This window comes from Eumetopias jubatus, unplaced genomic scaffold, assembly GCF_037043125.1.
Source record: "Eumetopias jubatus isolate StellerSeaLion01/CBP00866 unplaced genomic scaffold, mEumJub1_p1.0 scaffold_8, whole genome shotgun sequence".
Classification (NCBI taxonomy): domain Eukaryota; kingdom Metazoa; phylum Chordata; class Mammalia; order Carnivora; family Otariidae; genus Eumetopias; species Eumetopias jubatus.
In genome coordinates this window covers 1,479,191-1,499,726 of record NW_028274814.1, presented here as the reverse complement: position 1 = coordinate 1,499,726, position 20,536 = coordinate 1,479,191, and the positions used below count along the sequence as shown (strand labels likewise).

Here is a 20,536-nt window from a genome sequence, read left to right as displayed (position 1 = left end):
CAGTACCTTTCAGAAGTAGTACTCAGTGCTGAGGTGCTTCAGAGAGCCCAAAGTTTTTACATTTGTGAAAGAACCAGTCATAAGACAGAACAGGCACTACCTGAAGGTCATCCATTGGTTGTATTTTCAAAAGTATCAGATAATCTTCCTCTTTAAAATGTGTTTCGCCCCTAACAAAGCAATACTTTTTTCTTTATAACTTCACCTCCTGAATCAAGCTGATTAACCAGGAGATCTAAATTTACATTGGCTGCATTTTCCATGGCCTCCAAATCAGCTGTACCCCAAGAATAAAGAAAATGGGTACAGTTGTCTCTTGCCTTCATCTTGATGCATAAAACCAGAATGCTGCCTTAATTAGGGGCTTTCACTGGTGTAATGAGCAGTGTACTAATTGTTTCACACAGGCCCCAGGGCAGGTGATTTTTATGGACTCTGCAACACACTCTTTGGTGCTTGCTTGCAAGAGAGTACTGTTCTCCCAGTGAAGGAGGTTTGGGACTAGCAGTGGTGGTGGTGACTTTTACATGCAGAAGAACAAGGGATTTCATTGTATGAAGAAAGTGTTTTTGTACTGTTCTTGCTGGGTGGTATTATTTCTTGGTAAGACATTTTTCCTCTGTGGTCTGATATCAAGTTTAAGGGGATGATGTTTCTTGGAAGAATTTGGAGTCCCACTTAATTGTCCTGTCTTGTTGCCATTGTTTTCTAGCATCCTCCAGGACAAATAGCGAGGAAATACAGTTCCTGCTCCACTATTTTCCTAGATGATAGCACAGTCAGTCAACCAAACCTCAAGTATACAATTAAATGGTGGGTATACTCGTTTTTGCTTAACTGAATGCTTTTTCTGTTCCTTAACCTGACAGCTAACTGGCTGGTTGTGGGGTCTGGAAGTGGTAAGATTGGGCTGGAAGAGGCCATTGACTATTGAGGAAATCTGTTTAAAAAGTGATCTTGGTAGTTAAAATGTGGGGTGTTCAAAATATTTGTGCACATTACCATTTACATAAAAGACCAAATTTAAAAATTATTTTAAATGTAGATGAAAACACGTATTTGATTTTTACCTCCCCACTTTTTATTAAAGCCATCCTGGAATAACTCAACTAATATTTTACCTTTGAAATAAAGTGGGTCTTTTGTGGTCCCATTTATAACTCGGGGCTACAGTAGAAAGCAGGCCCGACGGTGATGGTGTATTTGCCCAGAATCGAGAGATCTGAGTTCTGATCTTGGCTCTCTCAGCAACAGGGAGGGTTTGGGTAAGACCCTTCTCTTTGGAACCTTATTTTAAAATGGGGCTTAAGGGAGGAAGGGGGGAGTCTTTGGATAAACTCCTTTCCCTTTTGGGCTTCAGTTTCCTTATTTTAAAATGGGAGGTAAGAGGAAAGGACCACTTTTTTCTTATAATGTTCCCATTAGCATTATGATAATAATGGCCTTCAACAGAGATCACAGAAAACCTGATGTGCTGGGGTCTGTAGTCATCGTTTCAACTGCAAAAAACCTGGGTTATTTTATTTCTATATGTGTTTAAGAAATTACACAGTTAACAGGCCAAGTTAGTGTCTGATGTAAGTGTTTAAATTTCTGAACAAGTATTCTTTCATTTCAGTGGGCCATGTTGATTCTGAGTGTGACCATATGTGACAGTAAATCCCAGCCTCAGTCAGGCAGCAGGGACTGTGTCAGTCTTCTGTGGAAAGCAGCCTCTCCCCGTGGGTGGGGTGGGGGGTGGGGAGGGGAATGGGGCCACTTGGAGGGAGGCTGCTTTGTATCCTCAAGGGCTGCATGTTTTCTGAGATTGAAATAGAAATGCAGCTTCTTCCCTTATTATCTTGGCATTTAAGGGCTTGATAAATGACAAGTGGGCATAAACCCAAACGGTCCACGTTTGCAGCTGGGAAAAGGTATGCATGTCCTAGCCTTGGGGCCATAGTTTACTGCCAGGAAATAGGAAGTACAGTAGCTCTTGGAAGTAGTTTCTAGAGTAAATCATTAGTAATTGTGGAGAGCAGCGGAAGGTGCTGAAGATCTGTGTACTGTGTGGTGGCTGACATCTGCACAAGTTCCAGAGAGCCTGGAATGAAAGCTGCTAACTTCCCTTTAATCCCGGGACCCTCTTGGACGGGAAGGGAGGCCAGGTAGAGCAGAGGCACCTTCACTTTCACGGCCAGCAGGAGCTCTTGGGATTTACAAATGGATCCCACTCAGTTGTTTTAACACTTTCCCCTTGGACAACTTAAAATTGCCACCGGTTGTGATGTAGACACTTAGGAGCCTGGTGGGAAAACTGGCTAACACTTTGATAGTTCAGTGTCCCCTAAGTTATAAATGTGCTGCTGTGCAAACCAGTGGTTCCAAGCCCTGGCTACACCCTGGAGTCCTCTGGGAGCTGGAAAGCACAGTGACGTTTGATGTCTTGCCCTACAGATCTGGTATCTGGATTTTTAACACCCTCCCTAGGAGATTCTAGTAGGCAGCCAAGTTTGAGAACTCCTGATGTAAGTGGACAGTTGCTCTCCTCTCCCTCACCAAAGTTCACTTGAAACTTTGAAATTATAGGTTGATACGTGGAGGAAAAAGAGCTAAAAGCTGGCCCAGTTAAAGAGTAGACTGTTGAAACAAAACATTCAGTATAGATACTGTGACTTCCCTGATCCAGAAGACATTTTCTTTGCATCACCTGAAATTTCTTTAGTCAGTAGTTCATTTATTTTAAAAAGTGCCATCTTTTTCAAAATGTGTATTTTGGACCTGGAAGCAGGGTGGACCCTAATTGAAGTAGTACCATCAGAATCCTTCCCTGTAAGTGCCTGCATCTTGCACTTGACTGGGTTATAATCAAGGAGATAAGAGTAAAGAACATTTCAAGGTGTTAGCAGGTCTGGCTGAACTTCAGCCAGGGTCTTTGACGGTGTAAGGGGAAAGGGTTACTCAGAAGGAGGAGTAATGTCAAAAAGCAGGATAGGAAGAAGCTAAATCCGAATGCCCTCCTATTCTGAAATTGTGCCTAAAACTTACCCTATACCCATCACAAGGAAACTCCTATTTTCCTTTTTTGCTTCTTCTGCTTTCCCTACATCCATACCCTTTTCTTGGTCCCCTCCCCTGGGACATTAAAAATACCAAAACCATTAATAACTCTTGAGCTTCCTTGTGGACATGGTGAGTATCTGTGGGCTGAACTTGCAAGTATGACCTTGTTTCTTTGCGAAAATCCTTTGAGTTCTAGACATCGATTTCTAACTTAATTTTTGAAAGAAAACCCTTCTATAAATTGTGGGCTGCCAAAAGGAACAAACGTATTTACGAATTCTAGTTGAGGAATGCATGGAGGGTCAAGTGCTGTTTTAACAGTGAATGAAAAGTTTTAAGTGTAGCAAGTTTCAGTATTCTGTGCTCATTCTTTTCATAGGCATAATTTCTGAGAACTTGATTTTCCCATCTTTCCCCTAAATGCCAAAGGCTGTGGTATGAATTTAGCATTTGCTAACCAACCCCCATGCCTCTGCAGCTGACCTCCATCTCCCCCTTAAAAATCCTGTAACAGGCATAGGAATGACGATTAGAGAAAAGGGTGGAGGGCAGGTAGGGAGCCCCATGCATGCCGCTGGCCAAATCACCCAGGGTCCTTGGCTTCTGAGGGTTGGAGAGAGCTGCTTGCCCACCTGCCTGCACCCCCCTGGCTCAGCTGCACTGTGCTGCCAGAACCCACCACCTCTTGGTCTTCAGAGATTTTAGGATTGTCATATGCTTTACTAGGTAAGAGGACAAGTACAAGGCCAGCAATCACAAATCTGTTTTGTTTTCTTGGTCAAGAAAATAGCATTTCTTTATTCCCAGCTATGTGGCAAAAGCATTGAGCAAATCCTTTGGTCCAAATGTACTTCTGGTTTGACCCCAGCCCATCTTTGGTGAGACCTCACCATTTTCTGAGGATGTAGCAGAACTGACCAGGCCTCCAAAGCCCAAAGTATGGGACTGATTTTCAACTGACTGCTCTGTGCCCCCAGAATCACTTCTTTCAATATGACCAACTAAACTGGCCATGGAGCTGTGCTGTATGTGAATTCTGAGCTTATTTTCTTAGTCTTCGGGTTGTAACCTTGAGGGGAAATTGTCCTACCTTGTTGCTCTATTTTTCCTGAGTCTAAGGCCAGGATGATGTGGCCTTGGGGCCCTGAAGATTGCACTCGATTTGCAGAAGCAAAAACACCCCTTCAGATGAAATTATTGCTAGGGGAATAAGCATAATAATCATGACCTTTGTTTGAAATGATGCTTTTGTATATTTCGTGTGGTTATGCTAATAGCTGTGTAATACAGGTTGAATTGTCCTAATTTTATAGGTGAGGAGATGTAGGCTCTGGGAGGTAAATGCACTCTAATAAATGAAGGAGCCAGGTTTTAAACCCAAGTGGTTCTGACTCCCCATCCAGAAATCCTTTTCCTGTGTCATGCTCCCTCGAAGTGATGAACCTAGTCACTACAGCAAACCCCATCATACGAAACATCAATATAACTCCGACATTAGATTAGAAAAAAGTCATCACAGCATGACTATTAAACAAATTAAATGGTAATTTCTTCCTTTTCCCCAGAGGCAACGTGGTAGCACGAAAGGGCCCAAAACCACCAGTCAGAAATCCTGGCATCCAGTGTCTGAACATGAATTTTTCTCATTTATGAAATAGAGTTGATAACATCTGATGTTTTTCATCACAGGGCTGTTAATGTATGCTTGAAAATTGTATTATTTTTATTTTTAATTCTGAAGCCCTTTTACCCCAGTTACAATTCCTTTGTCAGCTTGGACACTTGAAGATATTAGGAGAAAGAGAATATATTGCCATTTGCTCACGAGGACTTTTAACACTTAGCTGAAATCGTATGAATGAATAGGTCCAGAGAGAGAGAGAGAGAGAGAGAGACTTGGAAGACGAGTGATTTCTTGTCTGTTGTCATAGGAAGTCATAGGTGAGCCTCTGAGCTATTTGGAATCCAACGCTGAGTAAGCTGAAATGTTTAGGACTGAGCGCTCCCTCCACCTGCGTCTTGACGCCCTGGATGGCAGTTTCTGTGCTCTGAGTACCCAGAGCATAATATGATGCAGCCAGTTAGTGATATTCTTAGAAGCTTAAAAAATAAATTTTGTTCTCCTCAATAAATTTTAAAAGTAAAACAAAAATAGTGAAATGATTCATTTAGACAGCTTACAGAAGAGGAAATTAAAAAAAATATATTGGCCAGTTAACATGAATAACCCTGCTAACTTGATAGGTGATCATTGAAAGCACTCACATTGAACTCACACTGAAAACAGGTACACTTCTTTACCTCTCCGGTTGGAGAACCATTTTTCAGAGTATTCAAGGTAAGTGTCAGCAAGGATGAGGTTGCAGCAGACACTGGTGGGGAAGTACACTGGCACACTTTTTCTGCAAAAATAGCTGGCAGTGTGTGTGGGGAGCCTTACGATTATTAATGACTTCAGATTGGGTAATTTCAACTACAGAGTGTTTTCTTAGGGAAATGATATAGTCCCAGATTGCACAAGTATTTGTCTATGAAGATATCAATACGGTGTTAATTATAATTGCAAAATACTAGAAACAAGTGTTGAGTAGTAGGGGGAGTAGTTAATTATTCAGCAGCTATACAGTGGAATGTAACCAGCCATTTAAAATCATCTTTTAAAGCATATTTTAATGGTAAGAAAAATATTAATGACAAAAGTAGTAGGCAAACCTGTTTACACATACAATTTATAGATAGGAATAGATATCTATATATCTCAAGCTAATAGTAGTCATCTTTGGGCAGAGGGTTTACTTTTTTACATATATGCTTTCTATATTTTCCAAAAGTTCTACAATATGAATATAATGCATTTTTTTAAACTAGAGAAACGTTACTTTGAAAAAATTATTCAGGGGAGGGGAGTGTTTTCATTAAATTCGCATTTTTTAAAATGTAAAATAAAATTTTAAGGTAGTGTTACAAATAAGAGTTACAGTACTATTTCAGCAAGTGAATGAGTAAGTTAGGTGGATTGCCAAAAGGTTATTGATTTAAGAGAAAACAAAAAACAGCAAACCCCTGTGGGTGATACTCACATTTTTTTGGTAGTTATAAATAAACCACAGTTTTTCTAAACTAGGAGGTACTAAGTTGGAAATTTCCGATGGTGTTTGATTTGCAGTACCTGTTTTTACATAGTGCCTATATTTTACAAGTTAGGAAAGCTTAAAATTTCAAGTAGAAAGAGAATTTGTTTCTAAATACCTCTTGAAGTTTTGGTGTTCCTGGAAAAGATTTAATAATTGCTGGGAATGAGCACAAGATTGATTTCCTTTAAAGAGTGTGATTTCTTGATCAGTATTCTGAATTAAATGGGACTGTTCAGGTAGATCGTTTGACTTTTACTTCAGTTTAAATATTTATGGTCAGAAAGATAACATATAGCATTTTGAATATGCTTACGAAATATTGAACCCTGCATTTTATTTTACAGTGTAGCTCTCGCAATATATTACCACATCAAAAACAGGTATGTAGATGATTAATTTTGTGCTAAAAACATTACACATTATCTCCTATTATGTTTTTCCTATTTTTTTCCTCTTACGTCCTAGTTGCTTCAGCCTTTGTATTCTTTACTCATGTTTTCCTGGAATTTCTAGAGTTAATATAATTTACCAAAACTTCCCAGGTAACTGCTGAATCAAAGGAAACCAAATGGGTGTTTGTGTTTGAAGCCAACAGAACAGAACAAATCTTCTTGACAATGCCCAGCTTCCTTTTCACTCTTGATTTTCTGTATAATTTGCTTAAACATTCTACTTCTTTTTAAATAAAATATTACTTTAAACATTTACTATGTGCAACTTCAACATGAGAAAAAATGTTTATAGTTTTAAATTAGAAGAAACTTTGGTATAAATTTAGACATACACTGTTTCAATGTGGTAGAAACCTTCTCTGATAGAAGTCAGATGACGTAAAACAGATGAGAGTAGAGCTGTTGCTGGTGAGGCGCTGTTGGTGTCCAGTGCCCAGCTTGAGGCATTGTGCTTACGGTGCAAGTCACCACTTTAAATGACATTTACTGGCCTTCTAACAACCAGCCATTCTTTTATAGATTTATGGGTTACTGAGTTAACCTTTTCTACACATCACCTCTTGCTTTTCAATATAAAATTGTGAAACAGGTGTTTAAGTTGCATATTGTGAAAATTTCAAATAAATTTCTAGGGCACACTGAATGTTCAGTTTTACCCTTGCACTTCTTTCCTTTCAGCTACCATGTGGCGATGGTTTAAGCATATCCATTAGCCTTTGCTGAGAAGCAAGATGTTTAAAGAAGTTTGTCACTTGCTTAAATTTGGTTCATTTTAAGAAAATGAAAATCTAGATTTTTTTTGCTTAGGTTAATTCAGCTAAATGTGGTTTATAACCTTTATTTCATAGTTTAAATAAAAATGATTAAATATTGTACATAAGAAAAATTATTTGTGGATAACCAATAGCATCTCCAACGTTTAACATTGACTCCAGTTTCTTGAAATATGTTAAATCAAAATATATTTTTATTTTATTTTGAATGACATTCTTGCAGAAAGTAAACTCCGTTTTCTCTTATTTTCCCCACCAGGGACCCAGATGGAAGGATGCTCTTAGATATTTTTGATGAAAACCTTCACCCTCTTTCGGTAATCTCCTCCTTCTGGTAATTAATTATTTCTCTTTTGTTTTTATTGGGTGGCCAGTCATCTGAAAATATTTCCTTCCTCAGAAATCCGAAGTGCCACCAGATTATGATAAACACAACCCAGAGCAGAAGCAGATTTACCGGTTTGTTCGGACACTGTTCAGTGCTGCTCAGCTGACGGCCGAATGTGCCATTGTCACCCTGGTGAGTGCCTTCACAATGACCGCAACCATTCTCTAGTTCATTGGGGTGGGGTGCAAGCAGGGAGTCTCACCAGGTACCTTAAAGGAACTACATCTTTGCTTTCAAGGTTGTCTTTTTTTTTTTTTTCCTGGGAGAGTAGAGAATGGATCTCCCAAAAGAGAGGGTGTGAAGTCTGTTCCACAGTCCCCATCTAAAAAGTCAGTTGTAAAATCACATTCAAAACCAATAAATGTTGAAACATTAATGCACATAAGTAAAACCTTGGGCTAAAAGGGGAATAAGAAGAACCAAGGCCACTGGCTCCCTAGTAACGTCCAGGTTTCCTATTGTTGATTCCTTGCAAAGGTTTTAATGACATTGATAGGATGTGATGAATACATACATCCTATGTGAATACCTACCTGTCTGTATAGGAAGAAGTACTATATATTATTGCCTTCTCTTTTGTGATTTTTGTGACAATAATGTGTTTATAAGATATTCAGAGACAACATGACGTAATCTGCACTTTAAGACTCAGAGATAAAAATCTATAATCTTAGATTCTTAAAATTTTAGGGGCTATTTAGGTCAAATCTCATTTGGGAAATAGATTGACAGTGGAACACATTCTCACTGACCTTTTACGTTGTGTGCAACTCAGATAAGAAGTTAGCTCTGCCTATGAGTGAGCCCTCCCGGAGGGAGAGCAGAAAGCCATTCACTGTTGCTTCTGAGAAGAGATTATTGTCTACTAGAAAATTTACAGGCCACCCAAGGACCCTTTGTATCTTTGCCACACTAAGAGCTTTGTGCCCTTCAGCCAATTCAACAGTAAACCTGTTTGTTCATTCATTGGTTCATCGAATTGTGTGTTCACTCTTTCTCTCACTGAACTTGCCACCTAATGGGTAAAACAGACATTCAGCAAGTAATCAAGTAATCATTGGGTGATTTGGAATGATTCTAGGTTCTTTGGTCCCATTTGAGAAATATATTTATTGCTTAGGTTTGTTCCCCCAAAGGATTTCAAGTTCTTACAAAAACATGCAGCAGGGAAACAGGGTTGAAATTGTTGTCAAGGGAAATGGTGATAAAGAGAAAAGAAGGGTAAGAAAACCAGATGAAACCATGGATGAGATTAGTACTAAACTTTCATGCCATGAAGAAAGATTTATTTTGAAGCTGCTGCAGATGGAACATGGTGGTGATTTTTTTTTTTTTTTTACCTTTAATTCCTAAGGAAATTATGACCTGACTGTGACCTGATTGTTTAGATTTATTAGCATGAAGAGATTAGTGTCCTGTGGAAGACAGAGGGCTGAGATTTTAATCCCTGCCGCTTTCCCAGCTTCGGCCAAAATGTTGAGAGAACATCTAAAGTGCATTCCATTTCCAAGGGTGACAGGGAGGATTGGTTGATTCATGTCTTTGGAGTGCTGTAGGAGTGGTGCATTTTTGCCAGTAATTGTAACTACTGAAATTTTCACTTGTCTTGTTAGATAAACTGGTGGCTTAGCAGGAGATTAGCTTGTATTGGGGTCTTGGTAGTTACAACCTAAAGATGAGCAGCTTTGGGGTCCCACGTAGTGGGTACAGCACCGCAGACCAGTTCTCTGGTGGTGGCTGAGAGTCAGCCTGCATGCCTGTGGGCAGAAGGCACATAGGTGCGTCCTCTGAGCGGAACCCTTGTGTGGTAATTCTTCCCTTCCCTGTGTCCCTTGGAATTAGAAGCAGCCGTTCAGAACAGGTTCAGTCGAGAGTTGACAGAGAAGCATTAATCTCTACCTTTCTCCTGGGCATTCTCTTGGCATCTTGGAATGCTGCCCAGGAGGAGGCTGGGTGGTGGGGGAAGGACAGCAGTTAGCCTTGGCCCTGTTGTCCACAAGAAACAAAACTGCAGCCTGCCTGTGGTAAGAGAGCTTCCAGGACCTTCAAATACCCAGAACCTAGTTAACTCAAAGCAAATATTTCACGGCTTAATTAACTTAGTTCTAAAAGAGTAACAATAACTTAATATCACTAAATGTGTTTTTTTAGCCTAGCAGAATATTCAAAAAGCTCTGCCACTGGTACTAACACAGGAAATTAAAAAGAGGGTGAAGTAACTGAAATCGCACCTTGCCCGATTTCTGATGAGTTTTCACCTTAGGGGCATTGTGTAATATTCCCAGCAACAGCTGGGGGAAGCCGGGGTTGGGTGGAAGGCCATGGCGTCAGCTGCCCCTCTGTAGCCCATCCTTTCCCTCAGCAGTTATTAGAGCTGGGTTAAACTTAGAGCCAGGAACAGACAGCCCTTTCAGTCCCACGTGTGCTACTTAGGTAACAAAATATAGCTCCCTGTCTAAGCCAGGGATTTTGATTATAAGGATGGGAAACCCACACAAAGAGGCCAAGGCAGGAGATTTATTGGAAGGTTCAGGAGTCCCATATATCCCTGTCCTCACCCTACAGCAGGTTCCTCTGTCCGTCCCTCTCTCTCGGGCTGCCTCCTCTTGTCGGTGCTCCTCCCTTTGGGTTTCCAGTATTGAATTTCAAGTTGGCTTCTGGTCGGATGGACGTGGCAGGGGAGTAACCATCCTAACCTTGACTGTCCATCACTTTTTCATTTAAGGCCCAACACTGGCTAATTCAGCCTCTTGTGTTTAGTTCAGATTTTGGAGAGGGGATAAGTTTTGATTGGCTTCATCAGTGATTGGCCCAGTTCCTTTGGGTCAGAACAGTCAGTCATGACCCAGAGGCGATAGGACAGAGGGCCCAGAGCTCTGTCCTGAGTCATTGTTTTTCTCACTCTGTTCAAAACCTCCAGTGGTTCCCCATCTTCCTCTGAGGAAGACAGGAAGAAGGCCCTTATGTGACCTATAGAAGGATTAGTGCCACCTCTCATTTCGACTCCGCTGCCTCTCTTCCTGCACATACCACTACCTGCCTTGGGACTTTGGCACTTGACACCACTGGCTGGAATCCTCTTTCCCAGATAGGCGTGTGGTGCCACCCTGCCTTCCTTCAAGCCTTGCTCATAGGGCACGTCCGTGGGGCCATCATACTTTGAATTGTAACCTCCTTCCTCTCCCACATTCCCTTCTCATCATTTCCTGCTTTGTTTTTCTTCATAGCACTTATCACCAATTAACGTTCTTTAGATTTTACTCATTTATCTTATTTTGTTTATAAGTTCCATGATTAAGAGGTTTTTAAAAAATCTTTTTGTCTTTCTTGTTCACTGCAATGTGACCAACATCAGAACACAGCCAGGTACCTAATAAATATTAAATGTCAAAGTAAGTGTAGTAAGAACTGCCTACTGCTGAAGTAAATGAAAGTGGTGTTGATGTGCTTTGCACTTTGCCTGAAACATAGGGAGCATTCAGGAGCTATTTGCTATAGTCTTCCCCTACCCCCGGAGTTTTGTAAAACTTTAAACTTCTATTCTACTATTCTACTTAAGGTATTAAGGTAAGCTTTCTGAAGGGAGGTTGGCGAAGTTGTTAGCTTGGGGACATTGCTCAGCTTAACCCCTGACTGAGTGTCGCCCAGAAGGTTGGTTCTATCTGGAGGGCCGCAGTGATGGTGAGGGGAGGGAGAAGGGAAGTTAGGAGCTGATAGAGGGCAGTCAGGCATAAAGAAAGGGGGAGTTGAGAAGAAATGGGGGTAACAACTAATGGAACTAACCAGACAGAAGATGTATTACCTTTTTATTAATTCCTTATTTTTTGTAGCTTTATTGAGATATATAGTTCAACTTACCATAAAATCCCCTTATTTAAAGTGAGCACTTCAGTGGTTTTTTGTATTTTGTACAACCATCACCACAACCTAATTTCAGAATATATTCATCATCCCATAAAGAAACCCTTTACCCTTTATCAGCCACTCCCCATCCCCAGTCCCCACCCTAGGCCCAAATAAACCCACTAATCTATTTTCTTTCTCAAGGGATTTGCCTATTCTAGACATTTCGTAGAACAGATTCATATACTATGTGGTCTTTTGTGACTGGCTTTTCACTTACTGTAATGTTTTCAAACATCCATTTTGTAACATGTAGAGTGTTTCATTCTTTTTTATTGCCAAATAATGTTCCATTTTGTTTATTCATTCATCAGTTGATGGACATACGAGTTTCTATTTTTTAGCTATTATGAATAATGCTGCTGTGAACATTTGTATACATGTTTTTGAGTTAGGCATATATTTTCATTTCTCTTGCTATATACCTAAGAATGGAATTGCTGGGTCATATGGTAACTCTTTAATTTTTTGAGGAATAGTCTGTTTTCCAGTATGGTTGCATCATTTTACATTCCCATTGGCAGTTCCCTAATAGGAGGGTTCCAGTTTCTTCACATTACATCCTTGTCAACACTTGTTATCTTTTTTGATTTTAGCCTTTCTAGTGGGTGTGAAGTGTTATTTCATTATAGTTTTGATTTGCATTTCCCTAATGATCATCTTTTCATGTGTTTATTGGTCATTTGTATATCTTCTTTCGAGAGATGGGTCTATTCAAATTCTTTGCCCATTTTTAAATTGGGTTGTCTTTTTATTACTGAATTATAAGAGTTCTTTATATGTTCTGGCTTAAAAGTCCCTTGTCAGGTAATGATTCACAAGTATTTTCTCCTATTCTCTGTGTTGTCATTTCACTTTCTTAATAGTATCATTTACAATATTGGTTTTCATTTTCATAAAGCCCAATCTGTATATATTTTTTCTTTTGTCTCTTGTGCTTTTGGTGTTGTATCTAAGAAACCATTGAATAACTCAAGGTGATGTTGATTTACTCTTATGTTTCCTTTTAGGAGTTACATAATTTTCGGTCTTACATTTAGGTATATGATCCATTTGGAACTCGTTTTTGTGAGGTAGGGGTCCACATTTATTCTTTTGCACGTGGATATCCAGTTGTTGCAGTGCCATTTGTTGAAGAGACTGTCCTTTCCTCATTGAATTGTTTCATAACTCTTGTCAAAAATCAATTGACCATAAATGGACAGGTTTATTTCTGGACTTTCAATTTTATTCCATTGATCTGTTTGTATTTCCTTATGTCCACAACCACACTGTCTTGATTACCATAGCTTTGTAGCCGAAGTTAGAAAGTATAACTCTTGGGACACCTGGGTGGCTCAGTCGGTTAAGCATCCGACTCTTGATTTTGGCTCAGGTCTTGAGGTTGGGCTCTGCGCTGGGCATGGAGCCTGCTTAAGATTCTCTCTCTCTCTCCCTCTGCCCCTCCCCCCACTCTCGCACTCTCTCTTAAAAAAAAAAAAAAGGAAAGTATGACTCTGACCCTTCCAACTATGTAATTCTTCAAGATTTTTTTAACTATTCTGTGACCCTTATGTTTCAGTTTTAAAATTAGCTTGCTAGTTTCTGCAAAACAAACAGAAACAAAACCAGCTAGGATTTTGACAGGAACTGCATCAAATATGTAGATCAATTTGGGGACTGTTTTAGTCTTAACACTAGTAAGTCTTCTAGTCCGGGAACGTGGGATGTCTTTCCTTTTAGATTTTCTTCATTTTCTTTCAGCAGTTTTATAGTTTTCAGTGCACAAATTTATTCCTAGGTATTCTGTTTCATTCAACAGTAAGTGGAGTTGTTTTCTTAATTTTCATTTTCCGATTGTTTATTGCTAGTGTATAGGAATATAATTTATTTTTGTAGATTGATCTTGTATCCTTCCACATTGCTGAACTCATTTTAGTTCTAATAGGATTTTACTAGATTCCTTAGAATTTTATATATGCAAGATCATGTCATCTGCAAATAGACATAGTTTTACTTCTCCCTTTCTAAGCTGGATGCTTTTTATTGGTTTTCCTAGCGTATTTGTCTTAGCTAGACCTCTAGCACAGTGTTGAATAGAAGTGGTGAGAGTGCACATCCTTGTTTTGTTCATGATCTTATAGGGAAAGCTTTAGGTCTTTTTCTCTTAAATGTGTTAGCTGTGGGTTTTTCATAGATGGCATCTGTCAAATTGAGGAAATTCCTTTCTCTTCCTAATTTGTGGAGTTGTTTTTTTTTTTTCTTAAAAGAGTGTTGGATTCGGTCAAATGCTTTTCCTACATGTATTGAGATTGATCATGTGGTTTTTTCCTTTACTTTATGGATATGTTAAAATCAACCTTGCATTCCTGGGATAAATTATCCCACATGGTTGTGATATATAATTATTTTTATGTGTTGCTGGATTTGGTTTGCTAGTATTTTGTTGAGAATTGTTGCATCTTTATTTGTAGGGGCTATTGTTCTTTGATTTTCTTGTGATCTTTTTGGTTTTGGAATCAGCATAATGATGACCTTATGACTTAGGAAGCATTCCTTCCCTTTCTGTTTTTCTGAAGAGTTTGAGGATTGGTGTTCATTCTTATTTAAATGTTTGGTAGAATTCACCACTGAAGCCATCTTGGTCAGGATTTTTCCTTGTTGGAAGTTTTTATATTATAAATTCAATCTCTTTCCTTATTATAGGTCTATTCCAGTTATCTATTTCTTCTTCAGTTGGTTTGTGTCATTTAGTAATTTGCCCATTTCATCTAAGTTATCCAATTTGTTGGATAATAGTTGTTTATAGTATTCCCTTATAATTTCTTTTTAAATTTCTGTAAAGTCTATTGTAATATCTCCTTCTCCTCCTGCTTTTACTAATTTTAGTCTTCTTTCTTTTTTTCTTGGTTGGTCTGGCTAAAGGTTTATCAATTTTATTGATCTTTCTAAAGAACCAACATTCAGTTTATTGATTTTCTGCTTTTCTGTTCTCTGTTTCATTTGTTTCCACTCTAATCTTTATTAATTCCTTCCTCCTGCCTTTTTTTAGGTTTAGTTTGCTCTTCTTTTTCTTCTGGTTACTTACAGATATTGTTTAGAAAAATCAATTGTATATTATTTTACTTGGTAGAGAATTAAAATACCCAAGTGGGAGTTAACTAAAGAAATTATAGCTTAAGGTGGAAGGTTAGGTTATTGATTTGAGATTATCCTTTTTTAATATAGGAATTTAATAAATTTCCCTCTAAGCTTTAGCTACATTGCATAAATTTTGGTATGTTGTGTTTTCATTTTTATAGATATATTTTCTTGAGTAAGCTTTTAATTTTAGATGTATAGGAAATTGTGAGGGTAGTACAGAGTTCCCATATACCTCACACCCAGTTTATTACTAACATCTATAATTATTATATAACATCTATAATGTTATTATTGGCCTCTTATATTTGTGTATTTGTTACAATTAAAGAACCGATACTGAGATATTATTAACTAAAGTTCATGCTTTATTCAGATTCTTTAGTTTTTACCCATTGTCCCTTCTCTTTCCCAGTATCCCATCCAGGATACCACATTACATTTAGTTGTCATATTTCCTTAGCCGCCTCTTGTCTGTAATTGTTTCTCAGACTTTCCTTATTTTTTTGTTTTTTTAAGTTTTTATTTTAATTCCAATTAGTTAATTTACAGTGTTATATTAGTTTCAGGTGTACAGTATAGTGATTCAGCAATTCCATACAGCAGGCCTGTGCTTATCACAAGTGCACACCTTAATCCCCATCACCTATTTAACCCATCCCCCTGCCACCCTCCCCTCTGGTAACCATCAGTTTGTTTTCTATAATTAAGAGTTTGTTTCTTGGTTTGTCTCTCTCTTTCTTTTTTCCCTTTGCTCGTTTGTTTTGTTTCTTAAATAGCATATAGGAGTGAAATCATATGGTATTTGTCTTTCTTTGACTTATTTCACTTAGCATTATACTCTTAAGCTCTATCCGTGTTGTTGCAAATGGCAAGATTTCATTCTTTTTTTATAGCTGAATAATACTCCATTGTGTGTGTGTCTGTGTTTTTGTATATGTATACCACATCTTCTTTATTCATTCTTCAGTCAGTGGACACTTAGGCTGCTTCCATAATTTGGTTATTATAAATAATGCTACAGTAAACATTGTGGTGCATGTATCCCTTTGAATTAGTATTTTCGTGTTCTTTGGCTAACTACCCAGTAGTGTGATTGCAGGATCATAGAGAATATTTCCATTTTTAACTTTTTGAGGATCCTTCATACTGTTTTCCACATTAGCTGTACCAGTTTGCATTCCCACCAACAGCGCATGAGTGTTCTTTTATCTTCACATCCTCACCAACACCTGTTGTGTCTTGTATTGTTGATTTTAGCCATTCTTACAAGTTTAAGGTGGTGCCTCATTGTGGTTTTGATTTGCATTTCCCTAATGGTAGGTGATGATGAGCATCTTTTCATGTGTCTGTTGGCCATCTGTATGTCTACTTTGGGGAAATGTCTGTTCATGTCTTCTGCCCATTTTTTAATTGGAATATTTGTTTTTTGGGTATTGAGTTTTTTAAGTTCTTTATATATTTTGGATACTAACCCTTTATTGGATATGCCATTTGCAAATATTTTCTCCCATTGTGTAGGTTACCTTTTAGTTTCGTTGATTGTTTCTCTTGCTGTGCAGAAGCTTTTTATTTTGACATAGTCCCAAGAGTTTATTTTTGCTTTTGTTTTCCTTGCCTCAGGAGGCACATCTAAAACAAAAACTTGCTATACCTGACATCAAAGAAGATACTGTCTGTCTGTGTTGTCTTGCATGGTTTTTATGGTTCCAGGTCTCACATTTTGGTCTTTAGTCCATTTTGAATTTATTTTTGTGTATGGTATAAGAAGGTGGTCCGTTTCATTCTTTCACATCTCGCTGTCCAGTTTTCCCAGCACCATTTGTTGAAAAGACTTTTTTCCATTGGATATTCTTTCCTGCTTTGTTGGAGATTAATTGACCATATAATTGTGGGTTTATTCTGTGTTTTCTGTTCTGTTCTGTTGATCTATGTATCTATTTTTTGCCAGTACCATACTGTTTTGATTACTGCAGCTTTGTAATACAACTTGAAGTCTGGAATTGGGATGCTTCCAGCTTTGCTTTTCTGTGTCAAGATTACTTTGGCTATTTGTCTTTTGTGGTTCCGTACAAATTTTAAGATTATTTGTTCTAGTTATGTGAAAAATGCTATTAGTATTTTGATAGGGATTGCATTAAATGTGTAAATTACTTTTGGTAGTATAGGCATTTTAACAATATTTGTTCTTCCAACCCATGAGCATGGAATGTCTTTCCATTTCTTGGTGTCGTCTTCAATTTCTTTTATCAATGTTTTATAGTTTTCGGAGTACAGGTCTTTCACCTTTTTGGGTAGATTTATTCCTATGTATCTGCAAATAGTGAAAGTTTTACTTACTCCTTACTGATTTGGATGCCTTTTATTTCTTTTTGTTGTCTGATTGCTGTGTCTAGGACTTCCAGTACTATGTAGAATAAAAGTGAGAATGTACATCCTTGTCTTATTCCTGACCTTAGGGGAAAAGCTGAGGATGATATTAGTTGTGGGCTTTTCATATAAAGGCTTTATTGTGTTGAGGTGTGTTTCCTCTAAACCTACTTTATTGGGGCGCCTGAGTGCCTCAGTCGGTTAAGCGTGTGTCTTCAGCTCAGGTCATGATCCCAGGGTCCTGGGATCAAGCCCTGCATTGGGCTCCCTGCTCAGTGGGGAGCCTGCTTCTCCCTCTCCTGCTCACCCTGCTTGTGCACTTGCGCTCTCTTTCTGTCAAATAAATAAAATCTTTAAAAAAAAAAACAACCTACTTTGTTGAGGATTTTTATCATGAATGGATGTTGTACTTTGTCAAGTGCCTTCTCTTTGTCTATTGAAATGATAATATGATTTTTATTTCTTTTATTGATGTGATGTATCTCATTGATTTGCAAATATTGAACTACCTTGCATCCCAAATTGCACTTGATCGTGATGAATGATTTTTTTAATGTATCATTGGATTTAGTTTGCTAATATTTTGTTGAGGATTCTGTATTCCTCTATGTTCATCAGAGATATTGGCCTGTAGTTTTTTTTTGTGTTGTCTTCATCTGGTTTTGGTAATCAGGGTAATGTTGACCTCAGAATCTTTCCTTCTTCTTCTCTTTTTTTTGGAATAGTTTGAGAAAAAGAATTTACCTGTGAAGCCATCTGGTCCTGGACTTTTGTTTCTTGGGTTTTTTGATTACTGATTCAATTTTATTGCTGGTAATTAGTCTGTTCAAATTTTCTACTCCTGATTCAGTTTTGGGAGGTTATAAGTTTCTAGGAATTTATCCATTTCTTCTACATTGTCCAGTTTGTTGGCTTATATTTCATCTCTTTTATAATCCTTTATTTTTTTGTGGTGTTGGTTATTTCTCTTCTTTCATTTCTGAATTTGTTTGAGTCCTCTCTCTCTGTCTCTCTCTCTTTTTTCTTTTTTTTTTTTTTGTGAGGCTGGCTAAAGGTATTTCAATTTTGTTGATCTTTTCAAAGAACCAGTTCCTGAGTTCATTGATCTGTTCTGTTGTTTTTTAGTATCTGTTTTGTTTATTTCTGCCCTAATCTTTATTATTTGGTTCTTTATATTTTTGGAGGGTTTTGTTTGGGCTTGTTTTTCTAGCTCCTTCAGGTGAAAGGTTAGGTTGTTTATTTGAGAGTTTTCTTGCTTCTTGAGGTAGGCCTGTATTGCTATAAACTTCCCTCTTTCCTCTTTTGCTGCATCCTAAATATTTTGGACCATTGTGTTTTCAGATTCATTTATTTTTTGATTTCCTTTTTGATTTCTTGGTTGACCTATTCATTGTTTAGTAGAATGTTATTTAACCTCCACGTATTTGTGTTGTTTCCAGATTTTTTTCTTATTGTTGATTTCTAGTTTCATAGCATGTGCTAAGAAAAGATGCATGTATGACTTCTTTTTGAATTTGTTGAGACTTGTTTTGTGGCCTAATGTATGACTTATTCAGGAGAATATTTCATGTGCATTTATAAAGAATGTGTATTCTACTGTTTTAGGGTGGAATGTTCTAAATATAACTGTTAGATCCATCTCGTCCAGTGTGCCATTCAAAGCCACTATTTCCTTATTGATTTTTTGTTGGATGATTTACCAATTGCTGTGAACGGGGTATTAAAGTCCCCTACTATTATTGTATTACTATTAATTACTTCCTTTATGTTTGTTATTAATTGCTTTATATATTTGGATGCTCCCATGTAAGGTGCATAAATATTTACAGTTGTTAATATTTTCTTGTTGGATTTTTCCCTTTATAATTATATAGTGTCCTTCTTGTCTGTTGTTACAGTCCTTGTTTTAAAGTCCATTTTGTCCTATATGAGTACTGCTGCCCCAGCTTTCTTTTCACTTCCATTTGTGTGATAAATACTTTTCCATCCCTCTACGTTCAATTTTCATATGTCTTTAGGTCTGAGATGAGTTTCTTATAGGCAGCATGTATGGGTCTTACTTTTTTTATCCATTCTCTCACCTTGTATCTTTTGATTGGAGTGTTTAGGCCATTTACATTCAAAGTAATTATTGATAGTTAGGTACTTATTGCCATTTTCTTACTTGTTTTATGGCTGTTTTTGTAGTTCTTCCCTGTTCCTTCTCTTGCTTTCTTTGCTCACTTTTTGTGGCTTTCTTTAGTGATATCCTTGGATTCCTTTCTTTTTATTGTTTTACATGTCTATTACTGGTTTTTGATTTGTGGTTACCATTAGATTTGTATATAACATCTGCATATAGCAGTCTGTATGAAATTGATCATCACTTAAGCTTGAACCTGTTGGGGTTAATGTAGAGCATGAAGTCATCCATAATACCTGGCTTGCTGAAATGCAACACGGAGGCTGCTGGGGGCAATGGAAGGTGTCAGAGAAGGGCATAGGCCTTTGGAATGCCGAGGCCCGAGGCCTGCCTGACCACTCTGCTGTAGGAATGCCGCGGGGAGTTGCCTTCCTGAAGCTTTCTTAGCCCAAACAGCTGCCCTGTGATCTAAGAGATGTATTTATTGTCCCTTTAGGCTATGTTTAGCAGAACTCGTAGAACACGCAGATTAGCATATCTTATCTTTCCCGCAAACAGATCCTTCTAGTTTCAGTAAGACCCCTTGTCACACATCACGTGCTTGAGAAAGTGATAAGGATTTGTGATTATCCTGAAGGACCAATAAAAGCGGGAGCAAAGAAGGGCAAAGGGTCTTTGTCTCTGAGCGTTGACCCCCATGCTTTCTACTCTCTTTCATAGCAAGGTTTGGAGTAGTCTTTCATCCATTGGTATAGGGATTGCTGGCCATTCCTGGCAAGTGGTGACCCCGACGTGATTGTTGGGGTTAATGTTAGAGCATGAAATCATCCATAATACCTAGCTTGCTAAAATCTAACACAGAGGCTGCTGGGGGCAATGGAAGGTTTCGTATTCTACATTAACCCCAAAATGAACCCATTCTTTACTCTTCTCCCTGTTACATTTTAGGTATATGGTGTCATACTTTACTTCCTTTTATTCTGTGAATCCCTTGACTGATTTTTATAGATATACTTAATTTTACTGCTTTTTGTACTTCCTACTTATTTTACTTTTGCTTATGGCCTTTCTTTTCCACTCAGTGAATCCCCTTGAACATTTCTTGTAGGGCTATTTAGTGGTCATGAATTCCTTTAACTGGGGCGCCTGGGTGGCTCAGTCGTTAAGCGTCTGCCTTCGGCTCAGGTCATGATCCCAGAGTCCTGGGATCGAGCCCCGCATCAGGCTCCATG

General features: G+C 38.2%; 1 protein-coding gene across 1 annotated transcript in view; it reads left to right on the top strand.

Moving 5' to 3' along the window:
* CCNY (cyclin Y) overlaps positions 1–20,536 on the top strand; it is a 232,542-nt gene that overhangs the window by 190,265 nt on the left and 21,741 nt on the right. Inside the window, exons 4-7 of the mRNA XM_028120909.2 lie at positions 713–813; positions 6,521–6,556; positions 7,661–7,718; positions 7,802–7,921. Of these exons, the coding sequence (XP_027976710.1) occupies positions 713–813; positions 6,521–6,556; positions 7,661–7,718; positions 7,802–7,921 (315 nt within the window). The remainder of the gene's footprint in view (positions 1–712; positions 814–6,520; positions 6,557–7,660; positions 7,719–7,801; positions 7,922–20,536) is intronic.